General features: G+C 47.8%; 1 protein-coding gene across 3 annotated transcripts in view; it reads left to right on the top strand.

Annotated features, from left to right (window-relative positions):
* Positions 1-21459, top strand: part of LOC115087740 — a 51430-nt gene extending 29971 nt beyond the window's left edge. For all 3 annotated transcript variants that reach the window (XM_029595269.1, XM_029595278.1, XM_029595286.1), the window contains exon 3: positions 18986-21459. In XM_029595269.1, the coding sequence (XP_029451129.1) occupies positions 18986-20694 (1709 nt within the window). In that variant the 3' untranslated portion in view covers positions 20695-21459. The remainder of the gene's footprint in view (positions 1-18985) is intronic.
* Positions 21460-23417: the final 1958 nt, after the last annotated feature.

Genomic DNA, 23417 nt, shown 5'->3' with positions numbered 1-23417 from the left:
TCCTGGCGTGTAGCCAGATGGACTCAGTACGAATGGGATAGTATCCGCGTGCTAGCAGTTGGAGACGGATCTTACGTCAGTACGGGGGCGTATATAGCCCCACAGGAAGCGCAGCGACTCAGTAATTTCCGTCTCCAAAGCAGTTTGGAGTGCCTGCACGCTAGTTGAGCGTGCTTTCCAAGACTACTTTGATTTTTTCTCTTTCTTATCGTTTCAGATTCTACTTTGTTTTTCCTGCCTATTCGGCTTAGAGCCCCGCGCTCCTGCGGTAGATACCCAAACGTTCCTCCCCCAGTGAGCTCCCGGGGGAGCTTGCCGTGCTCCCCCGGCGGTGGAAGTCCTCGGTCCTGCCGAAGCGCGGCAGTGACATAGCCCCCGGACGACGTTCGGGTGTAGCCTACGAGGACCTCGGTCCCGGCGTGGACGAGGTAGCGGGTGCATATCCTCAATAGCGGTGGCGAGGTGATCACTTCCCCCGCAGCCGGAGACCGTTTGAGTTCCAGACCAGAAGCGCCGATGCTGGTGAGGTGTACCGCTCTTCCTACGGGTCTCCGAAGCACAGAGGATCAGCGGCGTGGCACGCCGTGGAGGACGCCATCTTGGGCCTTGTTCAGGTACTTCGCGCCCGTAATAGGCGCGGCTTTCTTCCTCCTTGGCTTTGTTTCGGTGACTTGTTGAGCGCCTATTGAATGCCACTGACCGCTTATTGCTGCCAGCCTATTGCATACCAATTGATGCCGCTTTTTGCCGGCAGCCTATGGCAGGCGAATTGGGCGTATATTGCTGACCTGAAGGCCTCTTGCATGTCAATTGAGCACATAGTGCTGCCCGCTTATTGCTGAAGGCCTCTTGAATGCAAATTAATCATGTATTGCTAACCGCTTAGTGCTGAAAGCCTGTTGCCTGTTGAACGCTATTGAGCGTATATTGCTGATTGCATATTGCTGACTGCCTATTAAAAGCTACTGAGCGTATATTGCTGATTGCATATTGCTGAATGCCTATTAACAGCTATTGAGCGTATATTGCTGACTGCCTATTGAGAGCTATTGAGCGTATATTGCTGCTTGCATATTGCTAACTGCCTATTGAATGCCATTGTGCGTATGTTCCTTACCACATATTCTTGGGTGCGTATTGATGTCCATTATGCGTGTCTTGCTACTCGCATATTACTGTCAGCCTGTTGAATGTTATTCAGCGGGTGTTGCTAACTGCCTATTATTGAGAGCCTATGGAATGCCATTAAGCGTATGTTGCTAATTGCATATTACTAAGGGCCTATTCAATGCCATTAAGCGTGTGTTGCTGACCGCATATTACTAAGTGCCTATTGAATGACATTGAGCGTGTATCGCTCACTGCTTATAGATGAGGGCCTATGGTACACTACAAGGCGTGTCTTGCTAGCTGCATATTGCATATAATGGAGCTGTGTTCATGGCCGCCTATTGCTGAGAACATATTGTGCGTCTGTTGTACTTCGCGCATATTTGCTGCCGCATATTCTTTTTCTTGAGCGCCTCTTGTATTCCGCACCTAGTGCGGCCGCATATTCTTATTATTGAGCGCCTGTTGTATTAAGCGCCTATTGCTGCCGCATATTCTTATTATGCGCCTGATGTGTTATGCACTTCCTGCTGCCGCATATTTTGCTTATTGTGCGCCTGTTGTATTAAGCGCCTCTTGCTGCCGCATATTATTATTGAGCGCCTGTTGTATTAAGCGCCGGTTGCTGCCGCATATTATTATTGAGCGCCTGTTGTATTAAGCGCCGGTTGCTGCCGCATCCTATTATTGGGCGTCTGTCGCATTCAGCGCATATTGCTCGATGGATCAGGACACAGCGGAGTCTTCGGCGACGGCGCCGCCTGCTTCAGGCATTACAGCCCTTGACCTCTGCTCTGCATGCCAGCTTCGGGCCGCTCGTAGTGATGAGCCAGACTCGCTATGTGCCCAATGTGAGGTGGCCGTGCGACCCTCAGGTCAGGACCAGCCACGGTTTGTGGACAGTTCCCCAGGGGCTACCCCGGAGTTAGGGGGCAGTCTCGACCAATCTGGAATCCCGGGGAAGCTTATACCCCGGCGATTAGAGGCTGCTTCCATTTCCTGGGTGGCTCTCTTGAGGGGATTCATGCCTTCGTACAGCTGCTAACCGCTTCCCGTCCTGGCCCGGCGGTTCCTGCTGTTCCTGTGGTTCCGGTGGGGCTGCGCCTGCGGCGACTGCTGCACCTGCTGCTGCGGTGGTGGCTCCTGCTGATCTGGTTCCTGGGCCCTATCGCCCTTATCGCGAGCAGGACTTCCCGCCGATGGACAGTCCGGCTCAGTCGGACCAGGAGGTCTCACGGGACGAATCCGAGCTCCCGGACGAGGGGGACCTTCCTCCAGGGACTGAGCCATATAGAACCATGAGACGGTTCTTCCCTAAAGAGGATCTCTCCGACTTGGTGTCTCAGTGCCTGGCGGAATTGGATATTACAGGTCCTTGAGCGCCATCATCCCAGTACCTGCCTGGGAAGTGGATTCTGGACATTATTCCATTTCTTTCATGGTACCCAAGAAAGGGGGTACCTTTCGACCTGTCCTGGACCTCAAGTCCGTCAATCGATACTGGCATATACCGCGGTTTCGCATGGAAACTCTGCGCTCCGTCAAGGCCGCAGTCCAGCCCGGAGAATTCCTTAGGGCATTAGACCTGTCGGAGGCATACCTGCACATCCCGATCCATCCGGATCATCAGCGCTACCTCTGCTTCAAGGTTCTGGGGCCGCCACTTCCAGTTTCGGGCTCTGCCCTTCGATCACGGTGGTAGTAGTGGTAGCGGCGGCACTCAGGCGGGAAGGAATTCTGGTCCTTCCCTACCTAGACGACTGGCTGCTCAGGGCGACATCGCGAGAGGAGAGCCTTCGAACATCCGACAGAGTGATCGCCCTTCTGGAAAGCTTGGGCTGGGTAATCACCCTCAGCAAGAGCTGCTTACAGCCCTCCCAGTCCATAGAGTATCTGGGAGTGCTGTTCGACACCCGGGCGGACACGGTCCGTCTTACGACCAAGAGACAGTTGAAGCTTCGGCAGCGTCTCCAGTATCTGATGGGAGCCAGTCGGCCCATAACCTGGGATTACATGCAGGTTCTGGGTCTCATGGCATCCACCCTGGAAGTGGTGCCTTGGGCGCGGGCCCATATGAGACCTCTACAGCATTCCCTGCTCTCTCGCTGGAGCCCCCGTCGACGGGACTTTTCCACGCACCTTCCTCTGCCGGCCGGAGTTCGGACCCAGCTGAGGTGGGGGTTGCAGTCCGCCCACCTGAGCAGGGGGTCGAAGATGTCCTCGCCCACGTGGACCTTGCTCACCTCTGATGCCAGCCTGAGCGGCTGGGCAGCACATTGCGAAGTGCTCACCGCGCAAGGGCGGTGGAACAGGGCGGAGTCCACGTGGAACATCCATCGCCTGGAGGTCCGGGCAGTCTGCTTGGCGTGCCTTCGATTTGCTCACAGACTGAAGAACAGAGCTGTCAGAATGATGTCCGACAACGCCACCACGGTGGCATACATCAACCGTCAGGGCGGAACCAGAAGCCGTCAGGTATCTCTGGAGGTCGCCCCTCTGATGACTTGGGCGGAGGCGAATCTTCGGGACATCTCCGCCGTCCACATTGCCGGAAGGGACAACATCACGGCAGACTTCCTCAGCAGAGAAAGCCTAAATCCGGGAGAGTGGCAGCTCTCACTCACAGCCTTCCAGATGATCGTGGATCATTGGGGGATTCCGGCTATGGATCTACTGGCAGACAAGTCCAATGCTCAAGTACCCAGATACTTCAGCCACAAGCACGACCCGTTCTCACACGGAATCGATGCCCTGGTCCAGCCGTGGCCTCCAGGGACTCTGCTATACGCCTTTTTCTCCGTGGCCGCTGCTGGGCACCATCATCCACAAGATTCAGAAACACCGGGGCCTAGTTCTTCTAGTTGCGCCAGACTGGCCAAGAAGACCCTAGTACGCAGACATGAGAAGACTACTGGCAGGGGAGCCTCTTCCCCTGCCTCCTCTCCGGGACCTTCTAAGTCAAGGTCCCATCCTCCACGAGGATCCAGCTCAATTCTCTCTTATGGTATGGCCCTTGAGAGGGCTCGATTGAAGAAGAGGGGTTACTCGGAGCCCGTGATTAATACCCTCCTCCGAGTTCGCAAGTTTTCCACATCCCTCACATACATCCGGATCTGGACAGTATTTGAAGCATGGTGCGACACTCGCGGCACCAATCCAAATGCCACCGCAATCCCTATTGTGTTGGATTTCCTGCAGGATGGACTTCAGAAGGGTCTGTCCCTCAGCTCCCTCAAAGTTCAGGTGGTTGCGCTGTAGTGCTATGGTCCCAGGAGGGATGGCAAGACCATCGCCAAGCACCCAGATGTTTCTAGTTTCCTGCAAGGTGTCAAGCATATTCGTCCGCCACTGAAGTGGCCTGTGCCTTTGTGGAACCTCAACCTTGTTTTGGATTTCCTCGCGGGATCCACCTTCAGACCCCTTCGGGGCCTGTCTCTCCGTTCTTTAATCTTGAAGATGGTGTTCTTGCTGGCGGTGTGTTCGGCACGCCGCATCTCAGGGTTGCAGGCACTGTCCTGCCGTGATCCCTTTCTCCGGATCACTCCAGAGGCTATCCATCTTCGTACGGTTCCCTCCTTTTTGCCTAAAGGTGGTTTCACAGTTTCTCAAACCATATCCTTGCCTACCACGGTGGGTCTGAAGAAGGGCGTTTCTTCCGCCATCTCGATATTGGCAGATTGCTGCCCAGATATTTGGAACTTACACAAGACCTACGACAGACGGACCATCTGTTCGTCCTGTACAGCGGGGAGAAGCTAGGTGAAGCGGCCTCGCGGCCCACCATCGCCCGCTGGATTAAAAAAAAAAGTCGTCAGAGCCACCTACGTGGAGGCCGGGAAGGCTCCGCCTCTACAGCTCAAGGCTCATTCTACCAGAGCCCAAGCAGTGTCTTGGGCTGAATCAAGGATGCTGTCTCCGGCAGACATCTGTAAAGCAGCGACATGGTCCTCCCTCCATACCTTTTCCAGGTTCTACCATCTGGATGTCCAGGCCAGGGAGGACTCAGCTTTTGCGAGGGCGGTTTTGCATGGTCCTCAGGCAGCCTCCTGCCCAGGTGGGAAGTAAAGCTTTTGTACATCCCATTCGTACTGAGTCCATCTGGCTACACGCCAGGAAATGTTTAGATTACTTACCTGGTAATCTTCTTTTCCTTAGTGTAGACAGATGGACTCAGCATCCCGCCCCGCTGCCTGTGTGCATGAGTTTCACCGATTCCAGGTAAGCCATGCCTTTGGTTACATAAGAGCGTACACTCTACCAGGTGTCAACGCCTTCCGGTTGGGAATGCTGGCAGTCTCCAGCCACTGTCAATCGGTCAGGGGAATCCTGTTTTCACTTTTCACTGAGCGTTAGTACACACATCCATAAACAGCTTTTGCAAGGAAGATTACTGAGTCGCTGCGCTTCCTGTGGGGCTATATACGCCCCCGTACTGACGTCAGATTCGTCTCCAACTGCTAGCACGAGCATACTATACCCATTTGTTCTGAGTCCATCTGTCTACACTAAGGAAAATGAGATTATCAGGTAAGTAATCTCAACATTAAGATAAAATATCTCCCATTTGGATCAGTAACTTGAGATATATATTCAAATACCAAATGCTTTGTAATCAAGATCCCTGTCCCTGAATATTTAGCCTCTTTCCCTCTGGCAGCCAAAAATACATAGGGGAATTCTCTGCACGGTAATAAATGCTCATGTTTGCGTTTCAGGTGGGTTTCCTGAATGAATGCGATATCTGCTTTTTGATGCATCAACTCTTTTTGGAGAAGGAAGCGCTTTCTATGGGTATTGAGGCCTTTAACATTGAGAGAGACTATCTTTACCATTATCAATATATAAAGATAGCATCGCTTTAGACATAAGGGAAAATTCCTGCATATACTCAAATGGACCTTGGTTAATAGTTCGAGAGTGGTAATGTATCATAACCGCAGTAGCATTAAAGAGTAACAGTCTAAATCTTCCTGAATTGTAATAGTTTACCGTATATACTGGCTCCACTGCCTTAGCCGCCATGATAAGTAAGGATTCGCGCACCATCTTCTGCGAATCTACCCCCTGGGGGGATACCTGCGGAACACCGCCGCCATCCCAACCTCCGTCTCTCCTCCCTCCTCAAACGCCCACCCGCCAAGCTGATGTATCTAAAAATTTGGTTCAGTGCTTTCTACTTGCTTACCATGAATACTAATAAGACTTTGACGCATGACAACCATCAAATGTGGAACAACATTTTACAAAGCAAACTGTTAAGTTCAGACCGTGGAGTAAACTCCACATTGCCCAATACTGTCTCCTGTTTTCTGGATTAAAGCATGTAGAAATCCTTCACTCTCAGCCCTTATCTATAATAAGGTTCCCGGAGCCAACTGGTTGTCTGCGAAGCCGACCCCTGTCGCCTCCATCGTAGGTCTCCATCCGTAGCTGCAGGGGGTGCCGGCCTAGGAGCTGGAGTAAAATTGAAACTGATACCAGCTTGTGTGAAGCATTTTGCCGCCTCCGCTAGTGATTTCATCCGGTAAGTGGTACCTTGATGTTGAAAAATCAGAGCAAACGGAAAGGCCCATCTGTAGCGAATTTCTGCACACCGTAGGACTGATGTCGCCTCGCGCAGCAGAAACCTCTTTTGCAACGTCGAGGGCGCCAAGTTGTTGTAGACAGCAATGTGCCATTGCCATTGGGGATGAGCCCGAGCCAACTTAGTGATATCTTCTTTTTGTTTATAGTGAAGAAATTTAATGATGATGTCCCTGGGCTGGTTGTTGCGTTTGGGCCCTAGCGCTCGATGTGCCCTTTCCAGGTCCACCTGGAAGTCGTGGTCGCATTTTTCTGAGGGGTTCCCGAAGCAGTCCCAAAGATCTCGGCAAATCGCCTTCGCCGTCTGCATACTGTCTGTGTATTGCTCCTCCTCTGGTACCCCCCCTAATGCGTATGTTGGATCTGTGGGATCGGTTTTCGAGATCTTCGACTTTGTCCCCCAAAGTTTCCAAGTCCGTCGTGAACTGCTTTGTTTGTGCTGAAAGGGTATCCATCTGTACACTGTGCCCATCTGCTCTTCCATCCAATTCATCCACACGAGAACCCAGGGCAGCAAGATCCTGCTTCATATTCTCAATGCATGCTAGAATTTCTGCTTTGTGAGTTCGCAGATCCGACCGGAGTTCAATAAACCATCCCCACATTTCGTCTCGCGTGGGGAAGTCCGGTTCTGTGTCGCCCAAGGTAGCCTCCGGACCCTCTGTTCTCACATCACCTGCATCACCTCCAGTATTCCGCAGTCCTTGAGAGGTAGTCGGGGGCATCGCCGCCTCGGACAAGTTTTCGTCCGCTAATTTGCTAAAAGCAAATTGCTTTAAGTCTGCCACTTTTCGACGTGCGGTCATCCTGGCCCCAAAATGGCTGTAGAAGTTGTTGATTAAAAGTTGGTAGATCTGCAAGTTGTCTGGAAGTGATCTAATGAACCTTACAATGGGGGGGGGGGAGACAGATACAAACTGAAGTTCAAGCGATCATCCTGCAGCGATGTCCACTAGCGTCCCGTCCCCCCCCATTGTCTGTCTGCCTTTAGAAGCTCATGGTGATTAGGAGCTCTCTGGTTGCGCCGCCTGGCTGCTCCTCGCTGTCACTCCCCTCCTCAATTATGTTTAGATAGCTCTTATTATGGATAACGGGTAATCTCTTATGCTGGCTCTTCTGTCCCATAAAAGCAATCTGAGTGCAGTGTGTCAGTGACTGGTGCTCAACTGGGACTGCTACAGATTCCACCTTACGACGATAGCCACCTTTAAATGGCAATGGAGGCAGGACTGACTGGCTCCTGAATTTCCCCTGCTCAGGCCGCCAGCTCCCGTGGCTGCGGCAACCGTTAATTGGTTCTCCCTCCTGTTCCTCTCCAGCCCCGTTGTCCACTTAGCTCTCACAAAAACTATGGAGCCTCTCAGTGCTGATGGAACTATAGACTATTTTATTTAATTAACTTTTGGGCTTTTTGCATGCAATTGCGTTGCAGCACTGAAAGGGAGGGGGGGAGTAAGGAGAGAGCGGTGCTCCAACACCAAATCACCTGTTCTTCCCACAATGTATGCCTCTGCAACAGTAAGTATGGAACAGTAATTTCGTCAAGGTGATTTTGGATCTTTTATTTTCCACAACAATTTACCTCTGAAGACAGATTCAAAGCTGGTTTCCTCTTGCCGCTCTCCTCACCATCCCCCAAGCCACATGGCTATGGCGGCCGAAATCCAGTTCTCCCTCTCCAACCCCACCCGACCTCACCCCCAGGGGGGAACGCTGTCTAAGAATAGTAGATTTAGAGGAGTCAATTGTAAATCAAAGGACCGCTTTGAAGACGTATCTCCCGGCACTGTTAACGATCGATTCCAGCGTGGAGCAGGAGGGGGAGGGTTTCAGCACTACTCAGCCTGCTCAAACAGCGGTTCTTTACACAGCGTGAATGGGAGTTTGAGTAAGTTTTTTGTTTTTACCTGCCGGTTAAAATCGTGCTTGTTCCCTGTTTTACCTGGTAGTGTTTTTACTTAAAGCGCTCAGTCAGGCATGCCGCCATAGCTGGCCTGCGTCTGTAATCTAGCCACCGCACTCGCAGCAAGATGACGGGCGGGAGAACTGAAAGATGTAAGCTTCCCTCCCTACTAGTTACTTCGTCTCGACGCGATCTGATCTTTTTTATGGGCGAAAAAGCTCCGCAGCACTTGCTCAGTCTGTTGCTGCGATGAAAACACCACTTATAGATTTCTGTTCTGTATATATTTAAAGTGTCTATTATAGGTGGTGAGGAGCCTCAGACTCGAGCAGCCATTTCCCGGCGCGGCGAACAGCGCCCCCCTGAAGAGCCAAATTTTTAAGCTTTTTTTGAAGAGTTTTAAATCTTTCATTAGTCTTGGCTCAAGTGCTAATGTGTTCCATAATAATGGTTAACTTTGCTGTTTTGACTGAGGGTATGGTTAGCAGTGCTTTATTGGCGGACCTGAGATTCCTTTGAGGGACATGCAATCGTAGTGCGGTGTTTAGCCAGTCGGTATTTTCGTCATTTATTAGTTTATGTATTGTGCATAGTGTTTTGAATTGCACTCTTTGTTCTATTGGGAGCCAATGTAAATCCGCCAGTGTTTGGGGTGATATGATCTCTTCTGCCTTTCCCAGTAAGTATTCTGGCAGCTGAGTTTTGTAGTATTTGCAGTGGCCTGATTTGGTATATGATAATCCAAGAAAAAGTGTGTTACAGTAGTCCGTGCTAGCAAATATTAGTGCTTGTAGTAATGTACGAAAGTGTTCTTGAGTTAATAAGGGTTTTAGTTTTCTAAGGACCATTAGTTTGCCGTAGCCTTCTCTTACTTCTACTGATATGTGTTGCTTAAGGCTGAGTTCTGTGTCTATAATTACTCCTAGGTTTCTAGCCTTATCAGTTAACTCCACTGATTTATCATTTTAAGTTTGATGGGATTTTGAATTCTTACAATGTTTTTTCGTTGAAGGTGTATGAATTCTATTTTTTCTATGTTAATTACTAGTTCCAATTGGTTTAATAGTTTTATTATGTCAAGGTACAACATTGCCAAATTCAGTGTTTCTCAATTGATTCTTCAGCTGGTAGAATTAGTTGAATGTCGTCAGCATATATGAAGTGTATGACACCTAGCCCTGCCAGTAGGTGGCAGAGGGGGAGCATGTAAATGTTATAGAGTTGCTGAGAGTGCCGATCCCTGGGGGACTCCTGTTTTTAGGTCGATCTTGTCTGATATAATTTTATTTATCTGTACCTGATAGGATGTGAACCATTTAATTGTTTTCATTTGTAATCCAATTTCTTCCAGTCTTTTTAATAGTATGTTATGGTTAACTGTGTCAAATGCTGCGGACACATCTAGTAGTATCAAGATGTAGTGTTTACATACCATATGGATTTATAAAGTAATTTTCCTAGCGTGAAGCAGATGGACTCAGGACAATTGGGGTATAGTGTACTCCTGATAGTAGTTGGAGACGGATCAGATTTCAATCTGACGTCAGCCCCTAGTACATATACCCCTGCAGGAAGTGCAGCTCTTCAGTATTTTCCGTCTCCATAGCAGTTAGGGACTATCTGCATGCTCTCCAGCGTTAGAGCAGAATTTAACGGAGAAAACCCAAATTAAGAAGAAAATTTACCTCAACGACGAGCCCCGCTCTCCTGCGGTGACACCATTGGGTCCATCCCCAGTTGAGAATTCCCGAGGTGATTTCTGTGGTCCCTCGGAGGTGAGCCTCAGTCCGGCGGCCGTCCATCGGCGGGGACCTAGCCCCCGATCTCAGGCGCAGCTGAGAGGCAGCGGGTGCATCCACGAGCGCGGCGGTGAAGGTATTTGCCCTCTCCCCCCGCAGCCGGAGACCGCCCAGAACGAATCCGGGAAGCGCCGAAGACCAGGTAAGGTAGAAATCTTGTTTTAAAGACTCCGGTCTCCGAAGCTCGAGGAGTCGCACAGGTCACCAGCCGGGACCAGTGTCTCCGGGTTGATCCGCCCTAGCAGGGCTCGACCCCTGTTAAAGCCAAGGGCTCTCCCACGTGGGAACCCTCTGAGGTGGTCGCCATATTGCCCGCGTGGTCGCTGTCGCCATTTTGGCCCTGTTCGCCGCCCTGACCGCCGTCTCGATCCGTCCGCATAGGGCGAGTCGTGCGCACAACATTACTTGTGCGCACCACGTATACGCTCAAGTGCTGCACGCACAAGTTACGCGCACAACTCGCGCTTACTAGGCCAGGTGCATAACTGCGACTTGGCGCGCACATCTGCACGCTCATCCGTCCACATGCGCATATCCGACGCACAAGACATTTTACGTGTCTATATCGATGGCACCACCAGAAAAAGAACACTAGCTGAGGGCCTCGGAGAAAGTTCTTTTTTACTCAACGCACAATTGTTGCCAGAGGATGTGGTTAGTGCAGTTAGTATAGCTGTGTTTAAAAAAGGATTGGATAAGTTCTTGGAGGAGAAGTCCATTACCTGCTATTAAGTTCACTTAGAGAATAGCCACTGTCATTAGCAATGGTTACATGGAATAGACTTAGTTTTTGGGTACTTGCCAAGTTCTTATGGCCTGAATTGGCCACTGTTGGAAACAGGATGCTGGGCTTGATGGACCCTTGGTCTGACCCAGTATGGCATTTTCTTATGTTCTTTCTTATGCCACATCAGAGCCGCACAACACGATGAGGCCAACGCCCTGTGTATCCAGTGCGAGGAGGCCCTGGGGGATCAAGCCTAGGGCCAGCCCCACCCGGGCCTGAGTGCTAGTTCCTCAATAAGTACCCCGGACCTAGCAAATCCCAACGGGATCCCCCTCAAACGGGGCCCCCCAGGGACACAGCGCCTCTTAGCTTGGACCCAGTGTCTATCTCCTAAGTGGAATTTTTCAAAGGCCTACACACCTTCATTCACATGCAAACGGAGCCTCCGGTAATATGTCCACAGCCCTTACCAGAGGACCGCTACGCTCCGGGCCCAGCTAGGCCCAGGGTAGTGAATCCACCATCCGGAAGCCCCACTTACGGAGACACGGACATTTCGGATGAGGAATCAGAGCCCCTGGAGGAAGGGGAACTCCCGGGGACAGAGCCTCACCGGACCATGAGACGCTTCTTCACCAAGGACGAGCTTCCAGACCTGGTCACCAGCAGCCTGAAGGAACTTGCGATACCGGACCCAAGTGCCTCGGGGGAACCTAAGACAAACCCTCTGCTAGAGGTACTCTGCCAGACTTCCCGCCATTTCCCTCTGTTACAAGCTGTTCAACAGCTAATTGACCTGGAATGGAGTGCTCCAGAGTCCACATTCAAAGGGGGATGGGCTATGGCAGCCATGTACCTTCTGGACCCGGCAGCCAAAGACCTGCTGACATGCCCGAAAGTGGATGCGATGGTCTACACGGTCTCGAAGTGCACTACTATCCCAGTGGAGGGAGGTGCAGCACTCAAAGATGCGCAAGACAGATGTCTGTAATCCATCCTTAAACAGTCCTTTGACGTCGCCGCTATGTCCCTACAAATAGCAGCCTGCTGCACTGTTGTGACACTTGCCTGCCTATCACAGACCAGGAGCAACACCCCTGGGGAAGCCATGGAACCAGCAGTATCATTCCTCGCGGACGCTGCTTCCGACCTAGTACGCACCACAGCTAGAGGAGTGTCGTCAGCTGTGGCAGCCAGGAGACAACTCTGGCTCCGAAGCTGGTCGGCTGACGCATCTTCCAAATCGAGACTCACAAAGATGCCCTTCAAGGGATCCCTCCTGCTCGGCAGTGAACTAGAGCAGTGGTCCCCAACCTTTTTTGCATCAGGGACCGGCTTCAAGCAAGACCATTTTTCCATGGCCCGGCGGGGCGGGGCTTTGGTCCTATGGGGGCGGGGTTATGGAGGGGGGTTGGATTTTAGTGCACACTTATCATTTAATTATGACATTTATAATGTGAATGTGACTCAACTCACCATAGGTTCTCACATGCATGGCACACTGACCCATGATCATCACGGGGCTAGATGTAAAAGTACAGTTTGTATCCACGGGAACCCCCCTGACCCACAATAATGGATGTAAAGCAGAATTATGACATTCCCCTGCTCGGCAGTGAACTAGAGCAGTGGTCCCCAACCTTTTTTGCATCAGGGACCGGCTTCAAGCAAGACCATTTTTCCATGGCCCGGCGGGGCGGGGCTTTGGTCATATGGGGGCGGGGTTATGGAGGGGGTTGGATTTTAGTGCACACTTATCATTTAATTATGACATTTATAATGTGAATGTGACTCAACTCACCATAGGTTCTCACATGCATGGCACACTGACCCATGATCATCACGGGGCTAGATGTAAAAGTACAGTTTGTATCCACGGGAACCCCCCTGACCCACAATAATGGATGTAAAGCAGAATTATGACATTCCCCATACAACTCACCCTACAAAAAAGATATTCTGGTTCTGGTGACATCTCAGTAACAGCAACTCAAACTCCTACTTCCAGGCTCAATAGCCCTACTTATGAAAAGACAGCAGTTTACCACCAATGCATGTCCTCTTGAGAAAACACAACAAATAAGACCGATACAAACACTTACATGCTAACAAAATATTTCATCTCGGTAACAGACACAGAACCCGACCTAACATACTCCCAGGATCTGTAGTAATGCACAAACTAATCCGCACACAGTTACACCTGTATTATGGAATACACTCAAACAGGAGCAACCCTATCTATGAAAAGGCAACACTACAAATATTAAATCAGGCCCTAAAAACCAATACACCTCTTATTAGGAAAACAGAACTAGCAAGCAGGTATAGATCCCCACAGAGAAATAATTGTAAAACTATACCAATAAGCAGAATAAATGTTTCAAAACAGCTATGAACAGAATAACATCCAACAATTAAAAACTCATAAAAACTATTAAACATTCTCCAAACACCAATAAAATATTTCAAAAAAGCAGACATCACACAATTAAAATGGCAGTCAAGAAAAATAAACTTAAAAAAGCCACTTTACTTACCTCCTCCAGCAGCTCTCCTTCTCCCCTTCCCTGCAGGCCGTGGCACACACCAGAAGCAGCAGTAGAAGCTAAGCTCTATACTCATGGTCCTCTTCCTTAGTGCCCATGTCTCTCACACACACACCATACCAGTCATGCCCCCATGACCAGTTTCTGTCTCTCACACACCAATCATCTCCAGTCTTTGGCACACGCACACTAGTCACCTTCCTGAACAGTTTCTCTCATGCCATACACACACACACAGGCTTCCCACTCCCGTGTTCTACTTACATATATGGGCTTCTCACTCTCATAATCACTTTCTCTGTCTCTCTCTCACACACACACCAGTCTCTCACTCCCATGCTTGTTCTCTCCACATGCACAGGCTTCTCATTCCCATAATCACTTTCTTTCTCTCTCTCTCACACACACACACACACATCAGTCTCTCACTCCCATGTTCTCTTTCAGATATACAGGCTTCTCACTCCCATGCTGTGTCTCACACACACCCAGGTTTCTCACTCCCATGTTCACTCTTCACATGCACAGGTTTCTCATTCCCATAATCACTTTGTTTCTCACACACACACACACACCAGTCACCTGATCTCTCTCATGCATACACACACAGGCTTCCCACTTCCATGTTCTGTCTTACATATACAGGCTTCTCCCTCACATGCTGTGTCTCACACACACCCAGGTTTCTCACTCCCATGCTCACTCTCTTCACATGCACAGGCTTCTCATTCCCATAATCACTTTCTCTCTGTTACACACACACCAGTCTCTCTCATTTCCATGCTCACTCTCCACGTGCACAGGCTTCTCATTCCCTGAATCGCATTCTCTCACATTCACACACACCAGTCTTTTTCTCTCACACACCCCGTCACCTTACCAACCAGTCTCTCTCTCTCATGCATGCACACTCACCCAGGTTTCTCACTCCCATGCTTTCTTTCACCCCCTCCCCCCAACACCAGGCTTCTTACGCCCATGCTTTCCCACATACCCAGACTTCTCACTTCCATGCTTTTTCTCTCTCTCTCACACACACATCAGTCACCTCCCTGACTAATGTCTCACACTCTCACATACACATCAGTCATCTCCCTGAGCAATCACTTTCATTGTCTCTCACATACACACACACACATCAACTCTCTGACCAGTCAATCACACACAGGCTGGCTGGCTGCTTCTCTCTCTCTCACTCACTTCCTCTCCCCTCCCCCGGAGCACAAATGGGAGCTGCAGCAGCCCCCGCAGGCTAAGAAAGAAGCATCCCATCGGCCGCGGGAGGCTCATGCTGCTGACTCCTTTCTCGATTACCAGCTGCTTCAATTGCTCGGGGGCCGATGCTGCAGCCGCCGCTGCTACTTTCACGCGGCACTGCTCTTTCTTCTTCCCGCGCACCGCGCATCACTTCCTGTTCCGGGTCACGGGGGGGGGGGGGCGCGGGAAGAAGAAAAGGCCCAGCCACGAGTGCCACAGTTTCCTCTAGCCCCGCTGCCGTTCCCACTGGGCTTGAACGCGCTGATAGCCCGGCGGCAACGGCAGCGGGGAAGGAAGAGCAGCAGGAGAGACCGGGAGCACGCGACACACTGTCGGTGCTTGGCGGCGGCGCTGCGGACCGGCAAAAATCCCCAACGGCCCGGTCCCGGTCCGCGGACCGGTGGTTGGGGACCCCTGAACTAGAGAAACTGGCTGACAAATGGGGCGAGTCCCCACTACTGCGGCTACCGGAGGACAAAAGCAAGAGAAACCAGCGACCCTTCCCCCGACCCTCAAGGGGCAGAGGTTCACAGTGCCTTCAATCCATACAGAAATAATTATCAAGCACCCCGCCCTTCAGGCAGGAACCAGCCCTTTTGGAACAAACACAACAAAAGGGGAACCAGCTCAGGTCCAGGCCCCAGCCGCACCCCACAATGAGATTCAGCCGACCCGTCCAAGGGAAGAAGCCATAGGGAGCAGACTAGCCCTTGTCTACCACAGATGGGTCCTCACCATCATTCGAGAGGGGTACTGGATTTCCTACGAACCCCTCCGGACAAGTTCGTGGAATCCCCCTGCCACGACCTCTCCAAGAGGGTGGCAGTGGAAGCTACACTGACCAGGCTACTGGCCCTCGAGGCCATAACCCCAGTACCTCCACAAGAAATAAATACTGGGCATTATTCCATTTTTATCGTTCCCATGAAAGAGGGGACGTTCAGGCCCATTCTGGACCTCAAGTCGGTCAATCGCCACCTGAGGATTCCCCGCTTCCGCATGGAAACCCTGTGCTCTGTAATAAAGACGATACAACCGGGAAAGTTGCTCACATCCGTGGATCTTTCGGAAGCCTATCTACGCATCCCGATCCATCAGGAACATCAGCACTTCCTACGCTTCAAAATCATGGACCGTCACTACCAGTTCCGGGCACTACCTTTTGGGTTAGCCACAGCACCCCGGACATTCACCAAGATCATAGTGGTGTTGGCGACAACACTGAGGAAGGAAGGAATTCTCTTACACCCTTACCTAGACGATTGGCTAATCAGGGCAAAATCCCCAGAGGAAAGTCACCAGGCAACCAACAGAGTCAAAACTCTACTGGAGAGCCTTGGATGGGTGGTCAACACAAACAAGAATTGTCTACAGCCCTCACAGTCTCTGGAGTACCTAAGAATCTGACTCTACACCAAAGAAGACAGTCAGCCTGACTCCCACAAGGAGATCAAAACTGAGGAACCTGTTACAAATCCTGCTGAGCAAACCTTGCCCCACAGCATGGGATTACCTGCAAGTCCTCGGTCTGATGGCATCCACACTGGAAGTAATGCCATGGGCACAAGCTCACATGAGACCCCTACAGCACTCACTTCTATCGCGCTGGAATCCACTGTCCCAGAACTACACCGTACGTCTTCAGCTCCTCGGCAGAGTTCGGACCCAACTACGCTGGTGGCTACAAGACGGCCACTTAAGCCAGGGAACAAGGCTATCCTCACCGACCTGGATCTTGCTCACCACGGATGCCAGTCTACGAGGATGAGGAGCTAACCGCCCAAGGACAGTGGAACACAGAAGAATCAGGATGGAACATCAGCCGCCTAGAAGCACAGGCAGTCCGACTAGCCTGCCTACGGTTCAGTCACTGACTCAGAGACAAAGCGGTCAGAGTAATGTCAGACAACGCCACAATAGTGGCCTACATCAACCGTCAGGGGGGAAACAAGCCAACAGGTGTCTCTGGAAATAGACCCCCTAATGTCGTGGGTGGAAGTAAATCTCCAGGAGATCTCTGCCGACAACATCATGGTGGCCTACCTCAGCAGGGAAAGGCTAGACCCAGGAGAATGGAAGCTGTCGATCGCAGCTTTCCAAATGATAGTGAGCCGTGGGAAACACCAGACATGGACCTCCTGGCAAACTGGTCCAATGCCCAATTACCCAGGTACTTCAGCCGCAGACGGGAACCTCAGTCCCAAGGGATCGATGACTTGGCCACAGAGGACTCTTATATGCCTTCCCGCCATGGCCCCTATTGGGCGCAATCATTCACAAGATACAGCTACACAGAGGACTAGTATTTCTGGTGGCCCCGGACTGGCCAAGAAGACCGTGGTACGCAGACATGAGGAGACTACTGACAGAGACCCACCCCTGCCGCTGCCTCCACACACAGATCTGCTCCAACAAGGGCCGATCCTCCACGTGGACCCAGCTCGATTCTCTCTTACGGCCTGGCCGTAAGGATTTGGAGAGTATTCGAAACCTGGTGCGAAGACCACGACATCATATCACGCTCAGTCAAAATTCCCGCGATATTGGAATTCCTACAAAACGGACTACAGAAGGGATTGTCCCTCAACTCCATCAAGGTACAGGTGACCGCATTGTCATGCTACGGCACCAAGAGAGAGAGCGACAGCATAGCCTCTCACCCGGACGTTTCACGCTTCCTGAGGGGAGTCACACATCCGCCCACCCCTAAAGTGGCCGGTACCTCTTGGAACCTCAACCTGGTCCTGGACATTCTAGCAGGATCCTCTTTCAGGCCCCTCCGCGGACTGTCTCTCCGACTATTGATTTTGAAGACAGCATTCCTGCTGGCAGTTTATTCAGCCCGCCGCATTTCAGAACTACAAGCACTGTCTGCCGTGTGCCATTCCTCAGACTCACCCCAGGAACCATCCAGCTATGCACGGTTCCTTCCCAAAGTGGTGTCACACTTCCATCTCAACCAAACCATCTCGCTACCATCGCCGGACGAGTTTAAGAATTCGGAAGAAGCTCGAAGTCTACGTCACCTCAACATCAACAGACGTCTATCCAGATACCTGGAAGTGTCAGAACCCGTACGAAAAACGGACCACCTATTCGTTCTTTACAGCGGGAAGAGGCAAAGGGAAGCAGCCTCGCGGGCAACCATAGCCCGCAGGATCAAAAAAGCCATCAAGGCGGCCTGCGTAGAAGCAGGCAAATCGCCGCCTCTACAAGTCAAGGCCCATTCTTCTAGAGCCCAGCCAGTGTCATGGGCAGAAACCAGAATGTTGTCACCCGCCGAGATTTACAGGGCGGCGACATGGTCCTCCATCCACACCTTCTCCAGGGTCTACCGCCTGGATGTTCAGGCTAGGGAGGACACGGCATTTGCAAGGACTATTCTAAGTGGGTCACGGGCAGCCTCCCACCCAGTTCGGGAGTAGCTTTTATACATCCCTTTGGTCCTGAGTCCATCTGCTACATGCTAGGAAATGGAGAAATTACTTACCTGATAATTTCGTTTTCCTTAGTGTAGACAGATGGACTCAGCATCCCACCCTTGGCTGCCGTTACTCATGGAATTTTCGAATGATTCAAGGGTAAGCCATGCTTCCTTCACTTAGGACACCCACCCTGCCGAGTGTCGATGCTTTCCGGTTGAAGGCACTGGCGGTCTTCAGCTACAGCCAATTCGACCAGATCAAGTTAATCAAGTTATCCAAGTTATAAGTTTAACCCAGTTATGAAATTATTCAAGTTAACCGAATTAGTCAATCACACATATCCACAATGCTTTTTGAGGAGAATACTGAAGAGCTGCACTTCCTGCAGGGGTATATGTACTAGGGGCAGACGTCAAATTGAAATCTGATTCGTCTCCAGCTGCTATCAGGAGTACACTATACCCCATTGGTCCTGAGTCCATCTGTCTACACTAAGAAAAACGAAATTATCAAGTAAGTAATTTCTCCATTATCTGTGTGTAACATGCTGTATATAATAAAATTGTATTTTTATTATTTTTGCACTCTATTATACTCATAGTAATGTATATTCTTCCTCAATGTGTCTACAGAAAGTATGCCCAAGATGGCTGAAGATTTCCTGAAGAGATGTTTTCATATAGAAAAGGAAAAGAATAACCCTTCAATTCATAAACTTCAGCTAAAGATAGAAAAGTTAGTTAACACAGGTTCATGTGAGAAACATACCTTTGGGACTGTAAAAAAAAAAAAAAAAACAAACAATGATAAAGTAATCATGGTTCTTGGAGCTACCGGATCAGGCAAAACCACCCTCATCAATGGAATGATCAACTACATCCTGGGAGTGACATGGGAAGACAAATTTCGATTTAAACTGATAGATGAACAAACCAACCGAAGCCAAGCAGAAAGCCAGACTACTTCAGTTATCGCATATCAACTCCCCTACCAAGAGGGCTTCCAAGTACCTTATGGCCTAACCATTATAGACACTCCAGGATTTGGAGACACCAGGGGGATAGACCAAGACAGATTACTTATTGAGGAGATTAGGAGATTCTTTTCCATACCTAATGGTATTGATCACATTGATGCTGTGTGTTTTGTAGCGCAATCATCCCTGGCTCGCCTGACCTATACACAGAAATATATATTTGACTCTATTCTCTCCATTTTTGGAAATGATATTGCTGACAATATACTGATACTTGTTACTTTTGCAGATGGGCAGAAACCCCCATTGTTAGAAGCCATAACTGCTTCCCAGATTCCTTGTTCCAAGGATAAAACTGGCTCCCCGGTTCATTTCAAATTTAATAATTCTGCCTTATTTGCACACAACGTTGTTGACAATCCCTTAAACAGTGAAGAAGAAGAAGATGAGAACTTTGAAGAAATGTTCTGGAAGATGGGGACAAAAAATCTAAAGAAGTTCTTTATTGCATTGAATAAGCTGCAAACCAAGAGCTTATGGCTAACTAAAGAAGTCCTTGAAGAGCGTAGGCTACTTGAAGCCCTAGTGGAGGGACTGCAGCCCCAAATCAAAGCTGGATTATCAAAACAAGAAGAAATCAGACAAATAACTGCAGTTCTAGAACAGAACAAGGATAAGGTGAAAGCAAATAAAGATTTTGAGTATGAGGTGCCAAAAACTGTGGCAAAACAAGAACTAGTGACCAACTTCATAACCAACTGCCAGAAGTGTCACTTTACTTGCCACTATCCTTGTGGAATTCCTGATGATAATCAGAAGTTTAATTGTTGGGCCATGGATAACCAAAAGAACTGTCGAATTTGTCCAGCTCATTGTGTCTGGAGTGTTCATTTCAATCAAAAATACAGGTGGATTTATGAAATTATAGTAGTAAAGGGAACATATAAAGAACTGAAAGAGAATTATGAGAAGGCTTACGGTGAAGTCTTGACAGCTACGCAGGTCTTTCTGCAGCTTAAATTAGAACTCTCAGGAGTTGAACTAAAGGTGCTCGAGCTCATAAATGAGCTATCAGTGTGTGTTCAGCGGCTGGAAGAAATTGCCCTGCGACCAAACCCGCTCTCCACTCCAGACTACATCGACCTTCTTATTGAATCTGAGAAGGAGGAGGCCAAACCAGGCTACATGGCAAGGATCCAGTCACTATTGGCAGTAAGAGAGAAGGCTATAATAATATCCAGTGTCGCAAACAAAAAGCCAAAATTGAATTCAGGTGAGGCTCAAATGAAAGAAGTCACTGAGGTAAAAGAAAAAACCAGATATTTTATCTGGAATCAGGTTACAAGCTGGATTGCTTTGAGTTAAGGGTTCTATATAAAAATGGCCACAACTTATTAAATGGCAAATAACATGCTGATTAGGAAGTAAAATGCAAGTAGTAGAGTTCTACAGTTAAGTAAAATAATTATAACACTTCAGTACTTAAAGTTTTAATGAATAATTTGCCAAGCATGCCTCTCTATCCTACTGGTTTCTTTGCATGTTGTGATACCTTCTATAAAACCAACATAAAAATGATCTAAATATGTTTATTTGAGCTTTTGAGACCACTTAGGTCTCTTCTTTAGATCTGTCCTACTCTATATGTAATTTGGGTGAGTTGTAATCCTAACTATTCCTTAGTGAAAGTAGGGATGGATGGGCTATTGGATTACTGGTAAGATATGATTACATTATTTTGTTTGTGTTTTTTTAGATATTTTATTCTTGTTACATTCTTGTGTTAAACCTCCTTGGGTCATTTTTTATTCTGAGTTTCGGTAGAGCCTTTGTTACTGGGTATGAAACTTGGTGTAATGTGGTCTTGTCCAGCCCTTAGTGAGAGTAGAGGGTGGATGAGTTTTTGGGTTAAGGGTGGGATGTTAAATTTGTTATGCTGATGTATTTTTAAATATGTTATTGTTATGGTTCTTGTATTCTTGTTGTAAACCACCTTAGGGCTCTGGATGAGAAAGGCATGATATAACATAACATTCACTTTTATATACTATCTTCAACAACTTTGTTAGCTATAGTTTTCAGATTTGATTATTGTATGTACTCACAGAAATAAAGGTTAATAAACAATTATATACAGTGATACCTTTTTAATGGGCTAACTTAATAGATTTCTTGACCAGCTTTCTAGAGTTTACTCTCCCTTCCTCAAGTCCCAAATAGAATGAGCAGGTCAAAGCAAAAGATGACATTGCCAGAAAATGCAAGTGAATAGTAAAGTACATTACAATAATAGAAGGAAGGGAAGTGTGTGTGGATGTATTAGAGTGATTAAGATAGTGGCAAAGAGGCAGTACAATTATTTCTAGGAGTGAGTTCATAAACCCAACTTTCTGTTAAGTCCTTTTAAGAGTTCCAAACTGTTTGACCATTTTAACTTCAAATGTCATATGTTCCTGGATTGTTCTAAATTTACTTGCTTATTTTTTTTTATTTACACTTTATTAAACTTTTCACATCATTACATATATCAGTAATGACAGGTAAAGTATCATCTAGCAAACAAAGGAAAATAATAGTAATAATAATATTAATAATCATACACTAGCCCACATCCAGGGGGAATGCTCAGGAAACATCTATCTAAGAATATCAGAGAATTATCAGAAAATTACCGGGACACCCATACCACAATCTTCAATCTGGGTTCCTCTTGTCATTAAGAAACCTCTCGATCTGCAGGGTTTAGAAAAATGAACTTATTCTGAAATGAAATAATACATTTACAGGGAAATTTCAAATAAAAGGTTGCTGCTATACCTAGCACACCAGACTTTTTCTCATTTGGGTTTCCCTCGAAACATCCAGACATATCTGGATCTTCTGACCACAAAACTTAACTCCTTAAATTTAAAGAATTGATGAAAAAATAAATTATCTGATTCTAATATGAACGTGACCACAAGAGTAGCCCTAGTTCGTATTTCTTCAGCTTCTAAAAAAGAAGAAATATTTGGGCTATCAATAGGAGTCAGAACATCAAAAGACCCCCTCCTCTCTATTTATCACCTTTTTTCTTACTAGGTAAATAATAAGAATTAGAAATCTGAAACATTTTTTCATTTGTAAATTGCAAATTCTCAACTGCATAATTTTTTTTTATTTTTTATTTTCTTTATTGAATTTTCATTTAAAATTATCAAACAAAAATATCTGAAGGTAATACAGATGTAATTACATAACATAAATTACCATAATCATCAACATCTCTTTTACACAACCTATAATTTGGGGAAGCTTTTCATAATTATCAAATAAACTTTAACATTTTTTGAAGGAGAGAGAAAATATGGAATTACTGTTGATCATCAGAACTACCTCTTGTTACACTTTTATCCAACAAAAATGTCTCCAACTGTGATGGATCTGAGAAACTATACTTGTTACCTTGAAAGGTTACTAAACATAAACAAGGATATTTTAAAAAGAAAGTTGCTCCTAAAGCGATTAATTTAACCTTCAAGGTGAGGAAATGTCTCCTTTTTGCCTGTGTGGCTCGTGAGACATCAGGAAAAATCAAAATCCTCTGACCACAGAAATTTAGTTCTTTGTCCTTTTCTTTATCAGCTTCTAACTGAAAAGAAACAAATAAAGTGGCTCTCTTTTGAATAATATCTATGGACTCTTCCAAAAAGGTCGAGACTCCCACACTTGAAGATATAGAGTTTCCCTCTTCCCTTTCTCTCAATTTCTTAGAAAAATAAAAGATTTTTGAAACTGCTGGTATCTCCTTCTCCTCATATTGCATAATCTCCATTAAATATTTTTTAAACATTTCAATGGGTTACAAAAGTCTAGTCTGCGGGAAATTAATCACTCGCAGATTTTTATAACGCATTAGATTCTCTATATTTTCTAACTCTCTATGTACTGAGAGACTATCTCTTATATGAGCAGAGTCAATATTTTCAAGTAACTTAATTTTCGATGTTATTTTTCCCACCTCCTCTTTCAAAGTAGCAACTTCCTTCATTTGTTCTTCTACCTTTACTTTAGTTGTATTTACTACAGCTGACAATGAATCATTCAGT

Source organism: Rhinatrema bivittatum, chromosome 1, assembly GCF_901001135.1.
Source record: "Rhinatrema bivittatum chromosome 1, aRhiBiv1.1, whole genome shotgun sequence".
In the NCBI taxonomy this organism is placed as follows: domain Eukaryota; kingdom Metazoa; phylum Chordata; class Amphibia; order Gymnophiona; family Rhinatrematidae; genus Rhinatrema; species Rhinatrema bivittatum.
The sequence above is the reverse complement of the archived record's forward strand: the minus strand, read 5'-3'. Positions and strand labels throughout refer to the sequence as shown.